This window comes from Pseudophryne corroboree, chromosome 7, assembly GCF_028390025.1.
Source record: "Pseudophryne corroboree isolate aPseCor3 chromosome 7, aPseCor3.hap2, whole genome shotgun sequence".
Classification (NCBI taxonomy): domain Eukaryota; kingdom Metazoa; phylum Chordata; class Amphibia; order Anura; family Myobatrachidae; genus Pseudophryne; species Pseudophryne corroboree.
The window spans coordinates 447,881,973-447,908,975 of record NC_086450.1 but is presented as its reverse complement, the minus strand read 5'-3'; the positions used below and the strand labels follow the sequence as shown (position 1 = coordinate 447,908,975).

The following is a 27,003-nucleotide window of genomic DNA, read 5'->3' as shown; positions in this document are numbered from 1 at the left end:
ATTACGCCGGTAGGTTGAGTTTGTAGTAAGAATAAACGAAAGTCGAGCTACAAGTTGTCAAAGGAACCAAACACTAAAGCCCTCTGGGGTCAAACGTGAGATGGAATAATGGAAGGTACATCAACTGTAAAGCGGAGTGTACGAAATGGACAAATACCCATCGAGTTATTCAAGAGTGACTGGATGGACAACACACTGTAGGTTGTACAGTACACACTCACGGTAGGTGCCACAGCTACTGAGCACAATACTATGGAATGCTTTTCAGTCTGGCTATGGGAGCCTATTTACTATCTAAACAGAAATCTACGATAAGTGCACTCTCTGGGCTTACTGCACACGTCATTTCCTAGCTCTGGCCACTTACCCTGGAATCTGTGCCTTACTGCGTGCTAGCCATGGTGCATACCGAGGGATATGGTATTTACTGCAGGATATAACTGAATAGCTCCGAGCACTTAACCCAGGAGCTAAAAGCCTGCAGCAAATATCGGAACTAATTGAATTACATCCTCAATGACCTGTTAGATAGACAAACATAAAAAATAAGTATTTACTCACCGGTAGATCTATTTCTCGTAGTCCGTAGTGGATGCTGGGAACTCCGTAAGGACCATGGGGAATAGCGGCTCCGCAGGAGAATGGCACAACTAAGTAAGATTTAGGACTACCTGGTGTGCACTGGCTCCTCCCTCTATGCCCCTCCTCCAGACCTCAGTTAGGATACTGTGCCCGGAAGAGCTGACACAATAAGGAAAGGATTTTGGAATCCCGGGTAAGACTCATACCAGCCACATCGTATAACTCGTGATACCATACCCAGTTAACAGTATGAAAAATAACTGAGCCTCTCAACAGATGGCTCATAACAATAACCCTTTAGTTAGGCAATAACTATATACAAGTATTGCAGACAATCCGCACTTGGGATGGGCGCCCAGCATCCACTACGGACTACGAGAAATAGATTTACCGGTGAGTAAAATCTTATTTTCTCTGACGTCCTAGTGGATGCTGGGAACTCCGTAAGGACCATGGGGATTATACCAAAGCTCCCAAACGGGCGGGAGAGTGCGGATGACTCTGCAGCACCGAATGAGCAAACTCAAGGTCCTCCTCAGCCAGGGTATCAAACTTGTAGAATCTTGCAAAAGTGTTTGAACCCGACCAAGTAGCAGCTCGGCAAAGTTGTAAAGCCGAGACCCCTCGGGCAGCCGCCCAAGAAGAGCCCACTTTCCTCGTGGAATGGGTTTTTACCGATTTAGGATGCGGCAGTCCAGCCGCAGAATGTGCAAGTTGAATCGTGCTACAGATCCAGCGAGCAATAGTCTGCTTAGAAGCAGGAGCACCCAGCTTGTTGGGTGCATACAGGATAAATAGCGAGTCAGTTTTCCTGACTCCAGCCGTCCTGGAAACATATATTTTCAGGGCCCTGACTACGTCCAGCAACTTGGAGTCCTCCAAGTCCCGAGTAGCCGCAGGCACCACAATAGGTTGGTTCACATGAAACGCTGATACCACCTTAGGAAGGAATTGGGAACGAGTCCTCAATTCCGCCCTATCCGTATGAAAAATCAAATAAGGGCTTTTACATGACAAAGCCGCCAATTCTGATACACGCCTGGCCGACGCCAGGGCCAACAGCATGACCACTTTCCACGTGAGGTATTTTAGCTCCACGGTCTTAAGTGGCTCAAACCAATGCGACTTTAGGAAATCCAACACCGCGTTGAGATCCCACGGTGCCACTGGAGGCACAAACGGGGGCTGAATATGCAGCACTCCTTTAACAAAAGTCTGAACTTCAGGCAGTGAAGCCAGTTCTTTTTGGAAGAAAATGGACAGAGCCGAAATCTGGACCTTAATGGAGCCCAATTTTAGGCCCATAGTCACTCCTAACTGCAGGAAGTGCAGAAAACGACCCAGTTGAAATTCCTCCGTTGGGGCCTTCCTGGCCTCACCACGCAACATATTTCCGCCATATGCGGTGATAATGGTTTGCGGTCACCTCTTTCCTAGCTTTAATCAGTGTAGGAATAACTTCCTCCGGAATGCCTTTTTCTTTTAGGATCCGGTGTTCAACCGCCATGCCGTCAAACGCAGTTGCGGTAAGTCTTGGAACAGACAGGGCCCCTGCAGCAGCAGGTCCTGTCTGAGCGGCAGAGGCCATGGGTCCTCTGATAACATCTCTTGAAGTTCCGGGTACCAGGCTCTTCTTGGCCAATCCGGAACCACTAGTATAGTTCTTACTCCTCTTCTTCTTCTTATTATTCTCAGTACCTTGGGTATGAGAGGTAGAGGAGGGAACACATAAACCGACTGGTACACCCACGGTGTCACTAGAGCGTCCACAGCTATCGCCTGAGGGTCCCTTGACCTGGCGCAATATCTTTTCAACTTTTTGTTGAGGCGGGACGCCATCATGTCCACATGTGGTCTTTCCCAACGGTTTACCAGCATTTTGAAGACTTCTGGATGAAGTCCCCACTCTCCCGGGTGGAGGTCGTGTCTGCTGAGGAAGTCTGCTTCCCAGTTGTCCACTCCCGGAATGAACACTGCTGACAGTGCTAACACGTGATTTTCCGCCCATCGGAGAATCCTTGTGGCTTCTACCATCGCCATCCTGCTTCTTGTGCCGCCCTGTCGGTTTACATGGGCGACCGCCGTGATGTTGGCTGACTGGATCAGCACCGGCTGGTGTTGAAGCAGGGGTCTTGCCTGACTTAGGGCATTGTAAATGGCCCTTAGTTCCAGAATATTTATGTGTAGGGAAGTCTCCTGACTTGACCATTGTCCTTGGAAGTTTCTTCCTTGCGTGACTGCCCCCCAACCTCGAAGGCTGGCATCCGTGGTCACCAGGACCCAGTCCTGTATGCCGAATCTGCGGCCCTCTAGAAGATGAGCACTCTGCAGCCACCACAGCAGCGACACCCTGGCCCTTGGAGACAGGGTTATCAGCCGATGCATCTGAAGATGCGATCCGGACCACTTGTCCAACAGATCCCACTGAAAGATCCTTGCATGGAACCTTCCGAATGGAATTGCTTCGTAAGAAGCCACCATTTTTCCCAGGACTCGCGTGCAGTGGTGCACCGACACCTGTTTTGGTTTTAGGAGGTCTCTGACTAGAGATGACAACTCCTTGGCCTTCTCCTCCGGGAGAAACACTTTTTTCTGTTCTGTGTCGAGAACCATCCCCAGGAACAGTAGACGCGTTGTAGGAACCAGCTGCGACTTCGGAATGTTCAGGATCCAGCCGTGCTGTTGTAGCAACTGTTCCCTGGACCTTGCCTTTATAAGGAGATCGTCCAAGTACGGGATAATTATAACTCCCTTTTTTCGAAGGAGTATCATCATCTCTGCCATTACCTTGGTAAATACCCTCGGTGCCGTGGACAGACCAAACGGCAACGTCTGGAATTGGTAATGACAGTCCTGTACCACAAATCTGAGGTACTCCTGTTGAGGGGGGTAAATGGGGACATGCAGGTAAGCAGCCTTGATGTCCAGTGATACCATGTAATCCCTTTCGTCCAGGCTTGCAATAACCGCCCTGAGCGATTCCATTTTGAACTTGAACCTTCGTATATAAGTGTTCAAGGATTTCAAATTTAGGATGGGTCTCACCGAACCGTCCGGTTTCGGTACCACAAACATTGTGGAATAGCAACCCCGTCCTTGTTGAAGGAGGGGTACCTTGACTATCACCTGCTGCGAATACAGCTTGTGAATTGCCTCCAGCACTGCCTCCCTGTCCGAGGGAGCTGTCGGCAAGGCAGATTTGAGGAAACAGCGAGGGGGAGACGTCTCGAACTCCAGCTTGTACCCCTGAGATACTACCTGTAGAATCCAGGGATCCACCCGTGAGCGAGCCCACTGGTCGCTGAAGTACTTGAGATGGGCCCCCACCGTACCTGGCTCCGCCTGTGGAGCCCCAGCGTCATGCGGTGGACTTAGAGGAAGCGGGGGAGGACTTTTGTTCCTGGGAACTGGCTGTATGCTGCAGCTTTTTCCCTCTACCTCTGCCTCTGGGCAGAAAGGACGCGCCTTTAACCCGCTTGCCTTTCTGGGACTGAAAGGACTGTACCTGATAATACGGTGCTTTCTTCGGCTGTGAGGGAACATGAGGTAAAAATGTTGATTTCCCAGCTGTAGCTGTGGAAACGAGGTCCGAGAGACCATCCCCAAACAACTCCTCACCCTTGTAAGGCAAAACTTCCATGTGCCTTTTAGAATCAGCATCACCTGTCCACTGCCGAGTCCACAATCCTCTCCTGGCAGAAATGGACATTGCGTTTATTTTAGATGCCAGCCGGCAAATATCCCTCTGTGCATCTCTCATGTATAAGACTGCGTCTTTAATATGCTCTATGGTTAGCAATATAGTGTCCCTGTCTAAGGTATCTATGTTATTTGACAGGGAATCTGACCACGCAGCTGCAGCACTGCACATCCATGCTGAAGCAATAGCAGGTCTCAGTATAGTACCTGAGTGTGTATATACAGACTTCAGGATAGCCTCCTGCTTTCTATCTGCAGGGTCCTTTAGGGTGGCCGTGTCCGGAGACGGTAGTGCCACCTTTTTTGACAGACGTGTGAGCGCTTTATCCACCCTAGGGGATGTCTCCCAACGTGACCTATCCTTTGGCGGGAAAGGGTACGCCATTAGTAACCTTTTAGAAATTACCAGTTTCTTATCGGGGGAAACCCACGCTTCTTCACACACTTCATTTAATTCATCAGATGGGGGAAAAACCACTGGAAGCTTTTTCTCCCCAAACATAATACCCTTTTTTGTGGTACCTGGGGTAATATCTGAAATGTGCAACACATTTTTCATTGCCGTAATCATGTAACGGGTGGCTCTATTGGAATGTACACTAGTCTCATCGTCGTCGACACTGGAGTCAGTATCCGTGTCGACATCTGTGTCTGCCATCTGAGGTAGTGGGCGTTTTAGGGCCCCTGATGGCTTTTGAGACGCCTGGGCAGGCACGGGCTGAGAAGCCGGCTGTCCCACATCTGCTATGTCGTCAAACCTTTTATGTAAGGAGTTGACACTGTCGCGTAATTCCTTCCACATGTCCATCCACTCAGGTGTCGACCCCGCAGGGGGTGACATCACATTTATCGGCATCTGCTCCGCCTCCACATAAGCCTCATCAAACATGTCGACACAGCCGTACCGACACACCGCACACACACAGGGAATGCTCTGACTGAGGACAGGACCCCACAAAGTCCTTTGGGGAGACAGAGAGCGAGTATGCCAGCACACACCAGAGCGCTATATATACAGGGATTCACACTACCCACAGTGATTTTTCCCCTATAGCTGCTGATATTACACAGATTGCGCCTAAATTTAGTGCCCCCCCCTCTCTTTTTTACCCTATGTAGTCTGGAAACTGCAGGGGAGAGCCTGGGGAGCGTCCTTCCAGCGGAGCTGTGAGGGAAAATGGCGCCAGTGTGCTGAGGGAGATAGCCCCGCCCCTTTTCCGGCTGACTTCTCCCGCTTTTTTATATGTATATCTGGCAGGGGATTTTACACATAAATAGTCTTAATGACTATATTATGTGTTTATTTTGCCAGCAAGGTACTATTATTGCAGCCCAGGGCCCATCAGTGACCGGAGTGTGTGGTGTGCATGGGGAGCAATGGCGCACAGCTGCAGTGCTGTGCGCTACCTTAATGAAGACCGAAGTCTTCTGCCGCCGATTTCCAGGAACGTCTTCTTGCTTCTGGCTCTGTAAGGGGGATGGCGGCGCAGCTCCGGGACCGGACGACCGAGGCTGGGCCTGTGTTCGATCCCTCTGGAGCTAATGGTGTCCAGTAGCCTAGAAGCCCAAGCTAGCTGCAAGCAGGTAGGTTCGCTTCTCTCCACTTAGTCCCTCGTAGCAGTGAGTCTGTTGCCAGCAGATCTCACTGAAAATAAAAAACCTAAATTATACTTTCTTTTCTAGGAGCTCAGGAGAGCCCCTAGTGTGCATCCAGCTCGGCCGGGCACAAAATTCTAACTGAGGTCTGGAGGAGGGGCATAGAGGGAGGAGCCAGTGCACACCAGGTAGTCCTAAATCTTTCTTAGTTGTGCCCAGTCTCCTGCGGAGCCGCTATTCCCCATGGTCCTTACGGAGTTCCCAGCATCCACTAGGACGTCAGAGAAAAAAAGGTTATTTTTTAGCCAGCAACCAATTAATCTACCAGTATGTTTTGGAAGTGGGGGAGGGAAACCACGCAAACACACACAGAGTACCTTGGTCAGGAATTGAACTCAGGGCTGTGAGGCAATACAGCTGACCACAACACCAACCATGCTGTCTAAACTGTAACAGGTGCCCAATTTTGCTTTTTTTGTTTTGTTTGTTTTTTATGCATGGTTGAATGTAGACAGATCAAATTGTAACAGACATCATCTTGTTCTCATAATAGACATATTCTGGAAAGGAAGTTTTGCTAATGTCTCCATAACAGCATAGAAATAAGCATTTACAGAAACACTGAATATAAGCAGCAATATTCACAGCCCTATCCGCACACATGCAATACCTAATACACAGGTAACTACAGAGAGAGAGAAACTCCTCACCCATAGCAACACGATTCAAACTCCTTTTATTATGCGTTCAGGAAATGAAAACCAGATCTGATTGGTTGCTATGGATTCAGGGCCTTTAGTTGCCTGTGCTCCTGTTCACAAAAGTCTCACTGAGTCACTTTCACACAATAGCTTTACCTTGACTTCCAGAAGGCACATACAGCTGCTAATATGTGGATGGTTTTTATACAGTCCAGGGGTAGCAGCCTATAATAGCTGTGCTGGGCCCTGTGCAAGGTGCCATGATGTTGGGATTTTCTCCCTGGTGTGGTTTCGCACTGGGAAGCCCACCAGGACGGAGAACAGTCATTTCTTCCTCGTCGTTGGCACTACACCCTAGGCCACTCTCCATCAGCCCTTTCCGAAAGAGCCAAGAGACAGATTTTTAGGGCACGGTTCCTCACTACCTGTGGAGGGGTTCCGGTATGAATGGTCGACAATGTTAAGGTCGACCGTCATTAGTTCGACATGGACATGGTCAACATGGACAAAGGGTCGACACAAAAAGGTCGACATGGATTTTTGACCTGTTTTTGGTGTCATTTTTCCGTAACATGACCAGGAACCCCAATTAGTGTACCGCGTCCCCTTACACGGCTCGCGCTGCGGGCAAGCTGCCTCGCTCCGCTGCACTCAGCACAGGTTACTATTCCCAATCATAGTCCACGTGGATTTTTTTTTTTTTTTAAAGCTGTGTCGACCATTTGTCCATGTCGACCATCTGAACGGATACCCTATGGAGGGCTGCAAAGAGGTAAGCAGGCTGCCCACTAAATGAGATGGAGAGATATCCTGTACCAAGGATTAATAGTGAGAAAGGGAATTTGCTAAGTGGGATGCGCCAATTACAGTCAATTTGCATATAAAACGAGTTTTATGGTAAGAACTTACCTTTGTTAAAACTCTTTCTGCGAGGTACACTGGGCTCCACAAGGAATGGACAATGGGGTGTAGAGTAGGATCTTGATCCGAGGCACCACCAGGCTCAAAGCTTTGACTGTTCCCAGAATGCATAGCGCCGCCTCCTATATCACCCCGCCTCCCTGCACAGGATCTCAGTTTTTAGTTAACCAGTCCAATGCAGTAGCAGGAAAAGAGAAGACAACGGTTAGTAGCCACATACACCACACTCTCACGACAGGAGACGTGTCAGCGGCTAGTGCCATACCAACCCAAAGAAGCTAAGTGCGTCAGGGTGGGCGCCTTGTGGAGCCCAGTGTACCTCGCAGAAAGAGTTTTAACAAAGGTAAGTTCTTACCATAAAACTCGTTTTCTGCTGCGGGGTACACTGGGCTACACAAGGAATGGGCAATGGGGATGTCCTAAAGCAGTTCCTTACGGGAGGGGACGCACTGTAGCGGGCACAAGAACCCGGCGTCCAAAGGAAGCATCCTGGGAAGCGGCAGTATCGAAGGCATAGAACCTTATGAACGTGTTCACAGAGGACCACGTAGCCGCCTTGCACAATTGTTCAAGGGTCGCACCACGTTGGGCCACCCAAGAAGGTCCAACAGACAGAGTAGAATGGGCCTTGGATCAGAGAGACCAGCCTTCACATAAGCATGTGCAATCACCATTCTAATCCATCTGGCCAGAGTTTGCTTGTGAGCAGGCCAGCCCCGTTTGTGAAACCCAAACACAATAAAAAGAGAATCAGATTTCCTAATAGGAGCAGTTCTCTTCACATAGATACGGAGAGCCCGTACCACATCCAAAGACCGCTCTTTGGGAGACAGATCAGGAGAAACAAGTGCCGGAACTACAATCTCCTGATTAAGGTGGAACGAAGAAACCACCTTAGGTAGATAGCCGGGACGAGTCCTAAGAACCGCCCGGTCACGGTGAAATATCAGACATGGGGAACTACAGGACAAGGCACCCAAATCCGACACTCTTCTAGCTGAAGCAATAGCCAGCAGAAACACCACTTTAAGGGAAAGCCACTTAAGGTCAGCTGAACCAAGAGGTTCAAACGGAGACTCATGTAACGCCTCCAAAACCACGAAAAGTCCCAAGGAGCCACAGGCGGGACATAGGGAGGTTGGATACGCAACACGCCCTGAGTAAAGGTATGCACATCAGGTAAGGTCGCAATTTTTCTATGAAACCACACCGACAAGGCAGATATTTGAACCTTGAGGGAGGCCAGACGCAGGCCTAAGTCCAGGCCCTGCTGAAGAAAAGCCAACAACTTGGCTATACTACACTTGGAAGCGTCATAATCGTTAGATGCGCACCAAACAAAGTAAGAATGCCAGACCCTATAGTAAATCTGAGCCGAAGCCGGTTTCCGGGCCCGCAACATAGTTTGAATGACCGCCTCAGAAAACCCTTTAGCCCTTAAGACGGAAGCTTCAACAGCCACGCCGTCAAAGACAGCCGGGCTAGGTCCTGGTAGACACAGGGGCCCTGAACGAGGAGGTCTGGGCGTTGTGGAAGTAGAATTGGATGCTCTGACGATAAGCCTTGCAGGTCTGATAACCAGGGCTGTCTGGGCCACGCTGGAGCTATGAGAAGCAGAATTCCTTTTTCTCGCTTGAACTTCCGAATTACCCTGGGCAGGAGTGACACCGGAGGGAACACGTACGGCAGCCGAAACCTCCACGGTACCGCCAGCGCATCCACGAACGCTGCTTGAGGATCCCTTGTCCTTGCTCCGAAGACCGGAACCTTGTGATTGTGTCGAGACGCCATCAGATACACATCTGGAAGGCCCCACCTTTCGACCAGGAGTTGAAACACTTCTGGATGGAGGCCCCACTCGCCGGCATGCACGTCCTGACGACTGAGAAAGTCCGCTTCCCAATTAAGGACTCCCGGAATGAATATTGGCGATATGGCCGGTAGATGGCGTTCTGCCCACTGTAGAATCCGTGAGACTTCCTTCATTGCTAGGCGGCTTCGAGTGCCGCTTTGATGATTTATGTAAGCCACTGTGGTGGCGTTGTCCGACTGTACTTGAACAGGACGGTTCTGAATTAAATGCTGGGCTAGGTTCAAGGCATTGAAGACCGCCCGCAACTCCAGAATATTGATCGAGAGGAGGGACTCCTCCTTGGTCCACCGCCCCTGAAGGGAGTGTTGCTCCAGCACCGCGCCCCAACCTCTTAGACTGGCATCTGTCGTCAACAGGACCCAGTCGGATATCCAGAACGGACGGCCCCTGCACAGTTGTTGGTCCCGGAACCACCAGAGCAGCGATAGACGGACCTCCGGAGTCAATGAGATCATTTGAGACCTAATCCGGTGAGGCAGGCCGTCCCATTTGGCTAGAATCAGCCTCTCGAGAGGGCGAGAATGAAATGGAGCGTACTCCACCATGTCGAATGCTGACACCATGAGGCCCAGCACCTGCATCGCCGAATGTATCGACACTTGCGGACAAGATAGGAAGCAACGAATCCTGTACTGAAGTGTCAGGACTTTCTCCTGAGACAGGAACAACCGCTGGTTGTGAGTGTCCAATAGTGCTCCCAGATGCACCATGCTCTGAGCAGGGATCAGGGATGACTTCTTCCAGTTGATGATCCACCCGTGGGCTTGCAGAAACCGGACCGTCACATCTAGATGACACAGGAGAAGTTCTGGGGAATTTGCCAGGATTAACAAGTCGTCCAAATATGGCAGTATCCTGACCCCTTGACGGCGGAGTACCACCGTCATCACCGCCATGACTTTTGTAAAGACTCACGGAGCCGTTGTTAAACCAAAAGGTAACGCCCGAAACTGGTAATGGCAGTTGCCAATCGCAAATCTCAGGTATTGCTGATGAGACACTGCTATAGGAACATGCAGGTAAGCATCCTGTATATCCAGGGATACCATGAAGTCCCCAGGTTCCAAGGCCAGAACTATAGAGCGAAGGGTTTCCATCCAGAACTTGGAAACCTTCACAAACCTGTTCAATGCCTTGAGGTTGAGAATGGGTGGGGAGGACCCATTCGGTTTCGGGACTAGAAACAGCGGAGAATAGTACCCCCGGCCCCTCTGCGCAAGAGGCACCTGTACTACGACTCCTGTATCCAGGAGGGTCTGTACCACCGAATGTAGTGTGTTTGCCTTTGTCTTGTCCAACGGGACATCTGTCTGGCAAAATCGAAGAGGGGGTCGGTTTTTGAAGGCTATGGCGTAACCTCGTGTGACGACTTCCCGTACCCAGGCATCTGAAGTGGTCTTCAACCATTCCTGGGTATACCCTAGAAGCCGGCCCCCCACCCTGGGATCCCCCAGAGGGAGGCCTGCCCCGTCATGCGGCAGGCTTATCTGTCTTGGAAGCTGGCTGACGGGCCGCCCAGGCTCTTTTGGGCTTAGGCTTACAAGGTTTGGAAGTGCGGGCCTGCTTGTTGTACGCCTGACCTTTTGCTTTACCTGAAGGACGAAAGGGGCGAAAGGAAGTACCTTTAGCCTTCGACACAGAAGGAGCAGTACTTGGCAGACAGGCAGTTTTGGCAGTAGCCAAGTCAGCCACAATCTTATTTAAATCGTCCCCAAATAGAATATCTCCCTTAAAAGGGAGTACCTCCAGGGTTTTTCTAGAGTCCAGATCCACAGACCAGGATCTCAGCCACAATATCCGGCGAGCCAGGACTGATGTAGTAGGGGCCTTGGCTGCCAGGATACCGGCATCAGAAGCCGCCTCTTTAATATAACGAGAAGCTGTGACAATATAAGACAAGCATTGTCTAGCATGGTCAGAGGAGATTTCAGCATCTAACTCCAAGGCCCATGCTTCATTGGCCTCTGCAGCCCAAGTAGCTGCAATAATGAGCCTTTGTGCAGCACCCATGAGGGTGTAAATCGCTTTCAGACAACCCTCCACACATTTAGCCGTAGGCTCTTTTAGAGACGTGACGGTGGTGACCGGTAGAGCTGAGGAAACCACCATCCTAGCCACATGTGAGTCCAGTGGAGGAGGCGTTTCCCAATTCTTAGACAGCTCCGGCGCGAGGGGATAGCGAGACAGCATCTTCTTTTGAGGCACAAACTTCGTACCCGGGTTTTCCCAGGGTTCCTGACGTATATCAATTAGGTGGTCCGAGTGAGGTAAAACTTGTTTTATCACCTTCTGACGCTTGAACCTATCTGGTTTTTTAGGAGGAACGGATGGCTCGGGATCATCCGTAATCTGTAAAATTAACTTAATAGCCTCCAAGAGATCAGGAACATCCAAATGTGAACTACCCTCCCCATTAGCCGTATCCGAGTCAGAATCTGTGGGGTCAGTGTAAGCGCAGTCTTCATCCGACGAGGTGTCAGTGACAGCAGTGGATTGTGAGGAGACAAGCGCTCGCTTAGAGGACCCCTTGGATGTAGGCGAGCGACGGTCAGACTTTTTAGTAGTCAGGGACTGGTTCAACTTCTTTATTTGAGCAGATGAATCGTCTGCCAACGGCAAGGACCACAAACGGTTGTACCGGCATTGGGGGTCCCATAGGGGGGTGTTAGTTTATGAACTAGCGTATGCAGAAGCGTGGAAAAAGTGGACCACGGCGGGTCATTATTTGCCCTCGTTGCCACCGTCCCACTGGGGGGCAAGGAGCCCCCAGAACCAGAGCCCAAAGCTGCTATATTCTCCTAATAGGTATCTGCGGCTTCAGCAACACCGGCAGTGTGTTCAGCCCCAGAACCGTTACCCTCAGAAGCAGACATGATATAACTTGCAGTATCAGGTAACACAGTACAATTTGTCAGTAGCACGATACCTCTAGCCCAAACCCCTGCGCAGTGTAGTCAGCACCAGCAGAGATAAAGGAGAGATATGGTGACTAAATCACAGAGAAAAATACGTAATACAGTATATCTTTGTGAAAATCCTATATTAGATAAAACCTGACGCACCAAGCCCCCTCAGGTTATAGAATATAGGGATAGCAGGTTGAGTGAAAGACACGAAATGGACACCACTCAGCTATCAAATGCACACACAGAAAGTCACAGTTTGTACAATGCAGAGGTTATTACTAACAATAATACTGCACTGGACTAGCTTACACAGCTATATAACAATAGATATAACAGTACACAGTAAGAACAGGATGTATATCACAGGGTAATTGTACTAGGAAACCCTGACTAAATGCACTCTTTCTTAACTAACACTGACTAAAAAAGGCAAGTAGAATACTTAAGTGTCTTGTAAAGTCACAGCACTGATAACCAGGCGGCTTTACATAGGAGGATTTGCCCAAGCATTCCCAGGAACAGTGAGCTGAGGGATAATGGCGCCGCAGACACTGCTAGGGAGTGAGGGAGAGACAGATATGCAGCTCCAGGGCGGGAACATTTGCAGAAAATGGCGCCCTGGGGCTGGGGGAGGGGCTTCAGGTCCAAGCTCTATCCCCCTGCTGGCAAAACCACCGGGTACTGCGGACTCTAATAAAACGGTTTATAGAGAAAACCTGACCTGTCCCATGCCCTGGTGATCTAGTGGGATCACCTGTACTGCCACAGTGTCCACCGCCAGCGCGCACGGCCCGCCTCCCACTGACCGCGCCGGATCGCGATAAAGACCGGGTCCCGCAAGCGGGACACACTTACCCCCTCCCGAAGTGCGGCCACGCGATACCGGAGAGCCCCCGTCGTGTGTGCCTGACAAGAAGAAAACTGGAGCCTCCAGCTGTAGTTACCCGGCAACCAGGGCTCGGGAGTGTACAGCGCCGCTGGGGAGAGCAGGAGCTGCAGCCGTGAATGTCCACTGACATGTAACACTGCTGCTGCCCTTGAAGTCTTCACTTTTTTCCTCAGAAAAAAAGCTCTTCTTAGGGCTGCCTGGAGCAGCCCCTCTGTTAAGTGCCTGCTACTGCAGCACCAACTACAAAACGGAGATCCTGTGCAAGGAGGTGGGGTGATATAGGAGGCAGCGCTATGCATTCTGGGAACAGTCAAAAGATTTGAGCCTGTTGGTGCCTCAGATCAAGATCCTACTCTACACCCCATTGTCCATTCCTTGTGGAGCCCAGTGTACCCTGCAGCAGAAAAGATTATTTGGTAGATTACAGATGTGTCCTCATCCTACCTCAACATGCCACGTGTGGCGAGACACCGTGTGCAAGTGAGCCACTCTGAAACCAGAGAGTTTCACGTGTGAATGCGCATCTTAACTGCAATACGTCACAACAAATCCTTCACAAGGCTGTACCAACTGATTTGATACGTGGCACTGGAATCTGTACGAGTCAGAGTCTGTATATGAAAAACAACAGAACGTGGCGTAAAAATGCGCTGCCACTGCATTGTATACAGACTCAGACGCACGCCGATATACAAGAATCACATATAAAATCAATCAGTGCAGCCTCATGAAGAGGTTTTGTTGCAACGCATTGCGATTAACATTTACTTTTGCGAGAAGATGGCGCACGGCCCAATTTAGTTGCTCGTGACCTGGCGCAGAGAGATGTTTAGTGGGACTGCAGCAATAGTGTTTGAAGACAGATCTGTATGTTGGTGGTGCTACCTTCTGACTCGAATATACTGCCAGTATAGACATATAGGGGCAGATTCAATTGTTTAACCCTGCAGCTACCACTAGGGGGCGCAAAATAGAGCAATTAAATAATTGCTGAATTTAGATGCCCAGTAGCCGCACGGCTAATATTTGATCTTGCAGACTCCTAAGGTGCAAGAAGAAGTGTGTGTAAAGTCGGCAATTTGGGCGTCCAAACGAGAGTCTGGACACCCAAAGCAGAACTTTAGACGGGTTTAGCCGTAAACATGACTGTCACAATGCGATTGTTGTTTAGGCACCCAAGCATATCACATCCAAACAGACTGGGATTAGCAGTCTAAACTACTGTTAGGACACCCAAAGTGCTGAGGTTGCACACATTAGTTCTCATACCTAAGGAGGCTCCGAGAAAAAAAAAGTGTCTTCCATGGGTGCTGTGCGCCTGAATGGCAGAACAATTGATGTGCTGCCGTCTGGCGCCTTCTAGTGACATCTGCAATGAAAATAACTGAATCAGCCCCATAGAGGAAGATATATGGTTCTTCACTGTATAACTACTGTGTGATATATCAGGTACCCATTTTAAGGCATACCAAATGAAAACGTGGTTTATTATAGATCACCCCCCCCCCCCAAATGTTCTGCTGTTTGGGCGCAATCAGCGCCTGAGCCATCGTTCCTGCTTGCAGCCAGAAATGTGCGAAAAGTGTTCTGTTATGATCAAACAGGACTTTTTCGCATTGCGGGCACTATTTTAGTCAGGTTTAGACAATTTGCGTGGCTAATACTGGAGCCCTGGTGCGAATACTGGAACTTATAAAGAAATGGGCGCCTGATCGGAGCAACAATTGAATTGCTTTGATGAATGCCTATAAAAAACATTTATTTTTTTTTATTATGGTTATATATCTATATATTGTTGCTATTTTATTAATATCTTTGCCTACAGTTTGTGTATTTCATTCAGTGCTTTATATTTCTCTGACGTCCTAGTGAATGCTGGGTACTCCGTAAGGACCATGGGGAATAGACGGGCTCCGCAGGAGACTGGGCACTCTTAAAAGTAAGATTAGGTACTATATCTGGTGTGCACTGGCTCCTCCCTCTATGCCCCTCCTCCAGACCTCAGTTAGAATCTGTGCCCGGCCAGAGCTGGATGCACCTAGTGGGCTCTCCTGAGCTTACTAGAAAAGAAAGTATTTGTTAGGTTTTTTATTTTCAGTGAGATCTGCTGGCAACAGACTCACTGCTACGAGGGACTGAGGGGAGAGAAGCGAACCTACCTGCTTGCAGCTAGCTTGTGCTTCTAAGGCTACTGGACACCATTAGCTCCAGAGGGATCGAACACAGGGCCCGACCTCGATCGTCCGTTCCCGGAGCCGCGCCGCCGTCCCCCTTGCAGAGCCAGAAGAACCAGGAGAAAATCGGCGGCTGAAGACTCCAGTCTTCAATAAGGTAGCGCACAGCACTGCAGCTGTGCGCCATTGCTCCCACAGCACACCACACACTCCGGTCACTGGTGGGTGCAGGGCGCTGGGGGGGGGGGGGCGCCCTGGGCTGCAATATGTATACCTTTTTGGCAAATGTGCACATAATACAGTTATAAACTGTATATGTGCCTAATCCCCCGCCAATAATATTATAAAAAAAGCGGGAGAAGCCCGCCGCGGAGGGGGCGGGGCTATCTCCCTCAGCACACCGGCACCATTTTCTCTTCACAGCTCCGCTGGAAGGACGCTCCCCAGGCTCTCCCCTGCAGTATACACTACGAGAAGGGTAAAAAAGAGAGGGGGGGCACATAAATTTAGGCGCAAAAGGTGATATAAGCAGCTATTGGGGGAAAATTCACTTTGTGTTAGTGTAAATCCCTCTGTTATATAGCGCTCTGGTGTGTGCTGGCATACTCTCTCTCTGTCTCCCCAAAGGACTTTGTGGGGTCCTGTCCTCAGTCAGAGCACTCCGTGTGTGTGTGTGTGTGTGTGTGTGTGTGTGTGTGTGTGTGTGTGTGTGTGTGTGTGTGTGTGTGTGTGTGGTGTGTCGGTACGGCTGTGTCGACATGTTTGATGAGGACGCTTACGTGGAGGCGGAGCAGGAGCCGATAAGTGTGATGTCGCCCCCTGCGGGGCCGACACCAGAGTGGATGGATATGTGGAAGGTATTAACAGACAGTGTCAACTCCTTGCATAAAAGGTTCGATGACGTAACAGCTTTGGGACAGCCGGCATCTCAGCCCGCGCCTGCCCAGGCGTCTCAGAGTCCATCAGGGGCTCAAAAACGCCCGCTACCTCAGATGGCAGACACGGATGTCGACACGGAGTCTGACTCCAGTGTAGACGAGGATGAGACAAATGTACAGTCCACAAGGGCCATCCGATGCATGATTACGGCAATGAAAAATGTGTTGCACATTTCTGACATTAACCCGGTTACCACTAAAAAGGGTATTATGTTTGGGGAGAAAAAGCAGCCAGTGACTTTTCCCCCATCTGATGAGTTAAATGAATTGTGTGAAGAAGCGTGGTGTTCCCCAGATTAGAAATTAGTGATTTCTAAGAGGTTACTAATGGCGTACCCTTTCCCGCCAACGGACAGGTTGCGTTGGGAAACATCCCTAGGGTGGACAAGGTGCTCACACGCTTATCAAAAAAGGTGGCACTGCCGTCTCAGGATACGGCCGCCTTAAAGGAGCCTGCAGATAGAAAGCAGGAGGCTATCCTGAAGTCTGTGTATACACACTCAGGAACTATACTGAGACCTGCAATTGCTTCAGCATGGATGTGTAGTGCTGCAGCTGTAAAAAAACCATAGAGCATATTAAAGACGTAGTCTTATATATGAGGGATGCACAGAGGGACATTTGCCGGCTGGCATCTAGAATTAATGCTATGTCCATTTCTGCCAGGAGAGTATTATGGACTCGGCAGTGGACAGGTGATGCTGATTCTAAAAGGCACATGGAGGTTTTGCCTTATAAGGGTGAGGAATTGTTTGGGGACGGTCTCTCGGACCTCGTATCCACAGCAACAGCTGGGAAGTCGACTTTTTTACCTCAAGTTCCCTCACAGCCTAAGAAAGCACCGTATTATCAAGTACAGCCCTTTCGGCCTCAGAAAGGCAAGCGGGTCAGAGGCGCGTCCTTTCTGCCCAGAGGCAGGGGTAGAGGGAAAAAGCTGCACCAGACAGCCAGTTCCCAGGAACAAAAATCCTCCCCAGCTTCCACTAAGTCCACCGCATGACGCTGGGGATCCACAGGTGGAGCCAGGTGCGGTGGGGGCGCGTCTCCGGAACTTCAGCGACCAGTGGGTTCTCTCACAGGTGGATCTCTGGGTTCTACAAGTGGTATCTCAGGGATACAAGCTGGAGTTCGAGGCGTCTCCCCCTCGCCGTTACCTCAAATCAGCCTTGCCAGCTGCTCCCAAGTAAAGGGAGGTAGTACTGGCGGCAATTCACAAGCTCTACCTTCAGCAGGTGATAATCAAAATTCCCCTCCTTCAACAGGGACGGGGTTACTATTCCACAATGGTTGTGGTACCGAAACCAGACTGTTCGGTGAGACCCATTCTAAATTTGAAATCCTTGAACACTTATATAAGGAAGTTCAAGTTCAAAATGGAATCGCTCAGGGCGGTTATTGCAAGCCTGGAAGAGGGGGATTTTATGGTGTCACTGGACATCAAGGATGCTTACCTACATGTCCCCATTTACCCACCTCACCAGGAGTACCTCAGGTTTGTGGTACAGGACTGTCATTACCAATTCCAGACGTTGACGTTTGGTCTGTCCACGGCACCGAGGGTGTTTGCCAAGGTAATGGCCGAAATGATGATACTCCTTCGAAAGAAGGAAGTTATAATTATCCCTTACTTGGACGATCTCCTTATAAAGGCAAGGTCCAAGGAGCAGTTGTTAGTCGGAGTAGCACTATCTCGGGAAGTGCTACAACAGCACGGCTGGATTCTGAATATCCCAAAGTCGCAGCTGAGTCCTACGACGCGTCTGCTGTTCTTGGGCATGATTCTGGACACAGAACAGAAGAAGGGAGGAGAAGGCTCAGGAATTGTCATCTCTGGTCAGGGACCTCCTGAAACCAAAACAGGTGTCGGTGCATCACTGCACGCGAGTCCTGGGAAAGATGGTAGCTTCTTACGAAGCAATTCCCTTCGGCAGGTTCCATGCAAGGATCTTTCAGTGGGATCTGTTAGACAAGTGGTCCGGATCGCATCTTCAGATGCATCGGTTGATCACCCTGTCCCCGAGGGCCAGGGTGTCTCTGCTGTGGTGGATGCAGAGTGCTCATCTTCTCGAGGGCGGCAGATTCGGCATTCAGGACTGGGTCCTGGTGACCACGGATGCAAGCCTCCGAGGTTGGGGGCAGTCACTCAGGGAAGAAACTTCCAAGGACAATGGTCGAGTCAGGAGACTTCCCTACACATAAATATTCTGGAACTAAGGGCCATTTACAATGCCCTAAGTCAAGCAGAACCCCTGCTTCAAAACCAACCGGTGCTGATTCAGTCAGACAACATCACGGCGGTCGCTCATGTAAACCGACAGGGCAGCACAAGAAGCAGGATGGCGATGGCAGAAGCCACAAGGATTCTTCGATGGGCGGAGAATCACGTGCTAGCACTGTCAGCGGTGTTCATTCCGGGAGTGGACAACTGGGAAGCAGACTTCCTCAGCAGGCACGACCTCCACCCGGGAGAGTGGGGACTTCATCCAGAAGTCTTCAAGCTGATTGTGAATCGTTGGGAAAGGCCACAGGTGGACATGATGGCGTCCCGCCTCAACAAAAACCTAAAAAGATATTGCGCCAGGTCAAGGGACCCTCAGGCGATAGCTGTGGACGCTCTAGTGACACCGTGGGTGTACCAGTCGGTTTATGTGTTCCCTCCTCTTCCTCTCATACCAAAGGTACTGAGGATAATAAGAAAGAGAGGAGTAAGAACTATACTCATCGTTCCGGATTGGCCAAGAAGAACTTGGTACCCGGAGCTACAAGAAATGATCTCAGAGGACCCTTGGCCTATGCCGCTCCGACAGGAGCTGCTACAGCAGGGGCCCTGTCTGTTCCAAGACTTACCGCGGCTGCGTTTGACGGCATGGCGGTTGAACGCCGGATCCTAATGGAAGAGGGCATTCCGGATGAAGTCATTCCTACGCTGATAAAAGCTAGGAAGGATGTGACAGCACAACATTATCACCGCATATGGCGAAAATATGTTGCTTGGTGTGAGGCTAGGAAGGCCCCAACAGAGGAATTTCAACTGGGTCGATTTCTGCACTTCCTACAGTCAGGAGTGACTATGGGCCTAAAATTAGGATCCATTAAAGTCCAGATTTCGGCCCTGTCTATTTTCTTTCAAAAAGAACTGGCTTCACTGCCTGAAGTTCAGACGTTTGTTAAGGGAGTGCTGCATATTCAGCCCCCTTTTGTGCCTCCAGTGGCACCTTGGGATCTCAACGTTGTGTTGGATTTCCTAAAATCACATTGGTTTGAGCTACTTCAGACCGTGGAGTTGAAGTATCTCACGTGGAAGGTAGTCATGCTGTTGGCCTTGGCCTCAGCTAGGCGTGTGTTAGAATTGGCGGCTTTGTCCTGTAAAAGCCCATATCTGATTTTCCATATGGACAGGGCAGAATTGAGGACTCGTCCCCAATTTCTCCCAAAGGTGGTATCAGCGTTTCATTTGAACCAACCTATTGTGGTGCCTGCGGCTACTCGGGACTTGGAGGATTCCAAGTTGCTGGACGTAGTCCGGGCCCTGAAAATCTATGTTTCCAGGACGGCTAGAGTCAGAAAAACTGACTCGCTGTTTATCCTGCATGCACCCAACAAGCTGGGTGCTCCTGCTTCAAAGCAGACTATTGCTCGCTGGATCTGTAGCACGATTCAACTTGCACATTCTGCGGCTGGACTGCCGCATCCTAAATCAGTAAAAGCCCATTCCACGAGGAAGGTGGGCTCTTCTTGGGCGGCTGCCCGAGGGGTCTCGGCTTTACAACTTTGCCGAGCTGCTACTTGGTCAAGATCAAACACTTTTGCAAAATTCTACAAGTTTGATACCCTGGCTGAGGAGGACCTTGAGTTTGCTCATTCGGTGCTGCAGAGTCATCCGCACTCTCCCGCCCGTTTGGGAGCTTTGGTATAATCCCCATGGTCCTTATGGAGTACCCAGCATCCACTAGGACGTCAGAGAAAATAAGAATTTACTCACCGGTAATTCTATTTCTCGTAGTCCGTAGTGGATGCTGGGAGCCCGTCCCAAGTGCGGATTTTCTGCAATACATGTATATAGTTATTGCTTAACTAAGGGTTATTATTCTGAGCCATCTGTTGAATGAGGCTCAGTTGTTGTTCATACTGTTAACTGGGTATAGTTATCACAAGTTGTACGGTGTGACTGGTGTGGCTGGTATGAGTCTTACCCTGGATTCCAAATCCTTTCCTAGTAATGTCAGCTCTTCCGGGCACAGTTTCCCTAACTGAGGTCTGGAGGAGGGGCATAGAGGGAGGAGCCAGTGCACACCAGATATAGTACCTAATCTTTCTTTTAAGAGTGCCCAGTCTCCTGCGGAGCCCGTCTATTCCCCATGGTCCTTACGGAGTACCCAGCATCCACTACGGACTACGAGAAATAGAATTACCGGTGAGTAAATTCTTATTTTAGCAATAATATGCAGTAAGTCAGGCCCAATTAAGTTTAATATCTAATGTTTGCAAAGTTTTATTTGGTGGTGTTAAAATTTAATAAAAAAAATGAAACAAATCTCCTCAGCACTTCACCAGTCAGCTCTTCAGACCATTCCCTGGGCTACCTCTCTCTCTCTGCTGGTGGCTGAGAGGTGACAATCAACAAGGATTCACCCCTACTTTATTTCACGTGGTCTTGCTGGCAATTCTACAGCATGGTCTGGAAGGAGTTACAAACTTGGGCTCTTTGAATGTTCAGGCCTCAACATTTGGGGTTTGTTTTTTTTAAGAAAAGTCTTATCTGAGGTGCAAACCTCAAGGGAACGGGATTCACGAGCAGCCACCATACTTTCCCCCTATTGCTCCTTAGTACCTCAGCCTGATTCTCATAGCTTTGCAGCACCCTCTGGATGTGGTGGAAGTTGAAGTCTCTTACGCAGAAGAAGGCTGCCTTTCTTTTAGCTAGCACCACAGGAGCTGGGGCTGTCTTGTAGGTTTCCTGTCACAATCCTCAATGAAGAGGAGTAAAAACGTCTTTAGGAGACTTTAGTTTGGGTCAGGACTGTAGAAGAAAAGGATATCTGTGGTAAAAACATTGTGTCTCTACGTCTGTAGAACACAGGACTGGTTAGTTCTCACTAACGGCAGGAGAGGCTGGCCACCAAATAGTTATAGGCACAATGATTTGAGTAATTCGCCAGGCTTCCATTGGGACTGATCTGGCCATTCCTGGCAGTGAGAGGGCATATTCCACCAGATAAGTGGGAGCATATTTATAGTGTGGCAACACCACAGCACATGCAAGCGAGGTCAAGAGGTTCAGTTGTTCATACCAATGCCAAAAGAAATGTGATCTAAGCGGATTTGACTGTGGAGTGATTGTGGTCACCATAAAGAGAGGGAGGGGGGGGGGGGGGGGGGGGGGGGGTCATCTGAGTATTACAGAAACTACTGTTCTCCTGGGATTTTACTGCACTACTGTTTCTACGGTTTACAGAGAATAGTGCGCAAAATGAAAAACATCCAGTGAGCGGAAGGTCCTGTGGTCGATGACATCACAGGCCAGACGATAATGTCCGAACTGGTGCATTCTTACAGAAGGGAGAGGCCAACACTGGGACTGAACAGGACAAAGAGGTCCATGTGCTCTAATGACCTCCAGAGCAATTTAATCCAATCGCATCTGGGAGGTGACGGGGTATACAGTTTATAAAAGTGGCCACTGAATGTATATAATCAATATATTACAGTGACTGATCCATTTTCTCTACACTGAAAATTATTATACAATTTACTTCTAGCCTGCATTTGTATGGATCCACTGCCAGGTTACACAGCTACCTTGTGAATGTCCCTATGGGAACCCAAGTCAGCCGAGTGCTATGAGGTTAGAACTACACCTGCTAACACTGCACTCAAGTTGCTGAAGTTGCTGAAGAGCACATCTTATGGGCCGAACCAACATTCATAAGAGCCCGTGACATCACACCGGGACACGAGGCAAACGGACTCCTAGCGACTGGATAAGCCTGCTCTCTCTCCTCACCACAATTACCTTAAAAAGAAGTTGTTCAATGAAAACCCCAGAGAGAACACAGTCCATGGACTTAAAATACCGCATTGTGGATTGCAACAGGCTTCAATGGTGCTGGGTGGACAATAACGTACAATGACTCAAATAGGGCCACTTAGCCGCTGCTGTTTAAATGCATCTCTAATATGTAACAATAAAACCCATTTAGGTGTGTTCATGCCCATTTATGTTCATACCAACTGCAGTGAGGGGACGGCTTATTTTATTTCAGTGTTTTCGAGTATGTCCCACTCATTCCAATAGCCCCAGTCACTTCAATGGAGTTGTGCACTAAATGTAGAAGCAGAGCTCAAACATGTACAGAGCTTCACAATACAGGTAATTTCATTAATCTCTACTTATATGGAATCAAAGAATAGAGTTCATGGCACTACCCATTCACTGCCAGCAATATCACAGCTAGTGGGAGATGAGTTTGTGATTGGTTGAGAAGTTAAGAGGATTGGCCAATTGTTGCTTCTCTCATTCTACGGCATACTTTTATAGGGGGTCAATAGTCATAGGGACCCCTTATAACTACACTTTAACCACTGAGGTGGAAACCCCCAGTTTGCGGTTAACGGTCGATTTTTTTGAGTAGTAAAACTCGCTTTCATTTCAATAGCCCTCTCATTCCAATAGGGAAACATGCGGGAAAGCCCATTAAAATATATGGACCATTGCAATTAATGTGAAAAGCCCCATATGCATATCAACTGCAAGGAAACCACATATCTGATGCCTGCACCTTCACATGCAGGGGCAGATGTACTAAGCCTTTGGGGTCGATTCAATTCAGCAACAGTAGAATAGCGCCGGGAATTAGCTCCCGACGCGATTCAATTCAGCTAACGTTAAGTCGGAGAATGCCCGTTCTCGCTGACTTAACAAGTTGTTTTGTCGGGAGAACGAGCATTCTCCGACTTAACTACCCGCGGCGGTGCTGATTCCGGACAGAATCAGCCTCGCACCGGCCGCGCGCGCGGCAGCTCTTTTGTCGGTTTTCTTCTCTCACCCCCCAGGGCTGAGAGAAGAATTCCCGACAATTGAGGGTAACTAGTCGCTGTATTGAATAGCGTCGGGAGCTAATTCACGGCGCTATTCAACTTTTGCTGAATTGAATCGACCCCTTTGAGAGTGATAATGTGGACAGAGAGCTATACTATCAGCCAATCAGCTCCTAACTGCCATGTTGCAGGCTGTGTATTTGAAAAATGACTGGAGCTGATTGGCTGGTAGTTTCTCTCTCCAGGGCATAGTACATGTGCACCACAATCTGCACTACACAATCGCAACATGAGGGGGTAACAGGCTAAAGCACACCGCACAGTCACCTGACAATTCTCTGTTACATTAATGACGTTCAATAAGGAGGCCTATTCTAAGAACACCATTCACCAGTATAGCTACTGTCACAGCACAAGCCAACCACTTCAAAGCAAAAAGTATTACTAGCAAAAAGGACGTGAAAGCCACAAGATTAAGAGAAGGAACACAACTGCAAGCACGACAGCGGACATGAGTGTTGTGGCTTGAGGAGCTTCTTACCCCTAACTATAGTATGACACTACTGTGCCTGGGTGTAACGATCACACAACAAAGCCACAGTTACTAATACATGGCCTAGACGTGCCGTAAGGGTGTCCCTGCTCAGGCCAGCTGGATACTAGTTGTTACGGACATACAGACATTATCACTGTATGTGTAACATATAGTATCGTGTGAATAGATGGGTTACGATTTCTTTATTCCTCCATTCAACGTTCAGACACCCCTGAGGTTTTTTGCATTGGAGTGGACGGCTTTGAGGCCATCCTTATCTCTGCTCTCAGCCAAAAGCGTCACTGCACAATTGCTGCATCACGTTCTGCACTCAGTACATCTAGGGTGCAGCTGGTGTTGTGCCCTGTGGTAACTATTTTCTATGCTTCTCAGTCGTGTCTCAAGTGACGGGAGATCGCAGAGCGCAAATCAATAGTTTTTTGTATCGCGCCATAAAGGCAGAGTATAGCCTCGTAAAGCAGCTTAACGCGACCAGAGTACTGGGCGTGATCGCGAAAAGTGCACGTTTGGCATCCACACGGGTCACTTTTTGCATAATTACCTCACCACCCCAGGGGGCGCGAGCAGAAATGTGGACACCGGCAGCCATCGCGCCCAGATAGAGCTACAATTTAATAGCTCCGTTAGGCGCCATCTAGCGGCTGCAGGCGGACAAAACTTTTGAATTCCACCCTATGAGCACTAAGAACACTAGTAATCAGAACAATTCTAATAAACTCTGCACTTTAACATGGTGTAAAATTGAGGTTCTTTTTTATGCCAAAAATTATGATAAAAACCTCAATCTTACTCCATGTTAAATTGCAGTTTATTATAATTGTTCTGATTACTAGTGTTCTTAATGCTTAAGAGTGTGCACTTGCATTTTCTCTTTTTTCTGTGTAGCACTACAAGTCTCAGCATGGTACAAGTCTTTTCCATTTAGAATTAGGGTGCGCAGTCCAGACTCCAACCCCCCACCCCCTTCCCCATACATGTCTTTCTATAATCAATAAAGAAATGCAACTTAAAGTAGTATTGGTAGAAGCCTATCCTGTGCATTACAACACAGCACTGAACTACTCTATGGGCATGATGCAATTAGATGACTGCTGAATAGCGCCGGGAATTAGCCCCCAGGGCTATTCAATACAGCGCCCTGTGACACCCAACAACGGGATTTCTTCTTGCAACCCCTAGAGTGGTGCGAGAAGAAATCCGACAAAAGTGCCGGCGCAATGTTGATTTCTGCCCTTAGCGCGGCGGAAACAGCGTTGTACCGGGCACTTAAGTCGGAGAATGCGGTTCTCCTGACAAAACACCCTGTTCAGTCCGGGAGAACGGGCATTCTCCGACTTACCACTGCGCTGTATTGAATAGCCACGGGGGCTAATTCCCGGCGCTGTTCAACTGTCATCGAATTGAATCGTGCCCTATGAAACATTTAGCGCAGTCTTGGTCTTTACAGGTCGTGTGACATAATCATCCCTCTGTACCTTTTAAACAATCTGAATGTCAGTTTACAGTGTTTCCTTCTTTTGGCTTTATATATTTTACATATATTCCTCTTTACGCAAACCACTAGTTTATTTTTAAATAGTTAAGAAAAAACCTTCCAGACAAAGACGGATGTTTTTCCCAAGTGCCATGCGGGTGTACGCCCTAACTTAAAGTGACAATCTGTGGCACACATTTCCCGATATTATGAGCCTTGTGATACAAATATCTTGGAATGCATGCAAACACGCAACAAGGGAGAGAGTCATACAGACCAGCAGCAAGAATCTCAGTACGTACTTTGGTCATGGGTCCTGCCTGAGCAGTGGTCATTCCCGTGTGAGCCGGCATAGTCGCGGTGCCTTGCGTCAGTGTTTCCGCGAGAACGCTGCCAGGGTTAGTCTGCAAGGCTGGAGAGTTGTACTGCAATCCTGCTCCCCGGCCTCGGCTGCCCGGGCCCAGCGACCCGTTCAGGACCTGTCCCTGTGCTGGCTGGGCTTGGCTCATTAGTGTGTGCCCAGCATTGTTATTTAGCAGTGCTTGATGTCCTTGGTTGAAGTTAGAGTTCATGCAGATACCTGCAGATGCCTGTGGAGCGGCAGGACTCCCCGCCACCATGCCGACTTGCTTCTGCGACTGGGCGGTGGGAACAGATGAACCGGGTGTGCCCGTTGTTTGCTTGCTCAATCCGGAGGGAGGGGTGGCAGACAGTCCTTGGTTGAGTGGGCTCTTGTTAAGGCTGCCCATGTTGCCAAGGCCCGGGCTGTTTTGCTGTCCCTGGCCTCCCATACTTTGTTGTACAGGGCTACCAGAGCCTCCTCTTCCCATGCCGGCGCCCAGTCCTGGATTCCCTCCACGGAGGAGATCAGAAAGCTGCTTGTTTTGGGAGACCGCATCCTGTCCCAGACCCCCACCAGTGCCCAAGAGGTTGAGATCTCCATTGGGAATTAATTCATCAGGAAGGTCATTTTCCAAGTCAAAAAAAGATCCAAAATCTGTGAAGACAGAAAAATAGATAAATAACGCAGCTACGGGTCATCAACTCCTTTTCCCCACATACAGATCCCTCCCAAAATCTCTACATGTTTACAAACTTCTTTCAACCCCACCCATGCTTTCAAAACAGATATGGCCTTCATCTTCAGCCAGTAGACTGGCTGTAGCTCTGCCCAGCAGTCCTCCTGTACCCTTACACCATCACTTCTTCACTGACCACCCTGACATCGGTCCACTAGCTCCAGGACCATTAGAACTCATCGCACTGAACAACTGTGTTATTAAGCCTTCAGTAACACTGAATATTCTCGATCACGTCACTATCTGAAGCTCAACATTTTCTCAGTAAAACATCCCCTCAAAAAAGTAGCATTGTTAGGTCTTCATATTTTTTAAACCATGATTGCAACTTCAAACCACACCAAACGCACTTCCTTGTCTTGCATCCATCTCCAAGCCACCAATCCCGCTAGCCACACAAGAACGCCTTGCTAGCTGCATCTCTATGCTCATTAATGGCATAATCTATATATGGTATAGAAAGGCCCAGTGAAAGCTGTCCAGATGTTTCTCCTACTTTTGGAGAAGGTCACAGTAATTCCCTAAAGTCACCCCCACCCCCCCATATGCCATTTATTCCTACAAATGTAGCGATTGA

At 49.1% G+C, this 27,003-nt stretch overlaps 1 protein-coding gene across 4 annotated transcripts in view; it reads right to left on the bottom strand.

The window, feature by feature from the left end:
• Positions 1-27,003, bottom strand: part of CREBBP (CREB binding protein) — a 108,447-nt gene that overhangs the window by 60,635 nt on the left and 20,809 nt on the right. For all 4 annotated transcript variants that reach the window (XM_063935024.1, XM_063935026.1, XM_063935025.1 and 1 more), the window contains exon 2: positions 25,650-26,344. In XM_063935024.1, the coding sequence (XP_063791094.1) occupies positions 25,650-26,344 (695 nt within the window). The remainder of the gene's footprint in view (positions 1-25,649; positions 26,345-27,003) is intronic.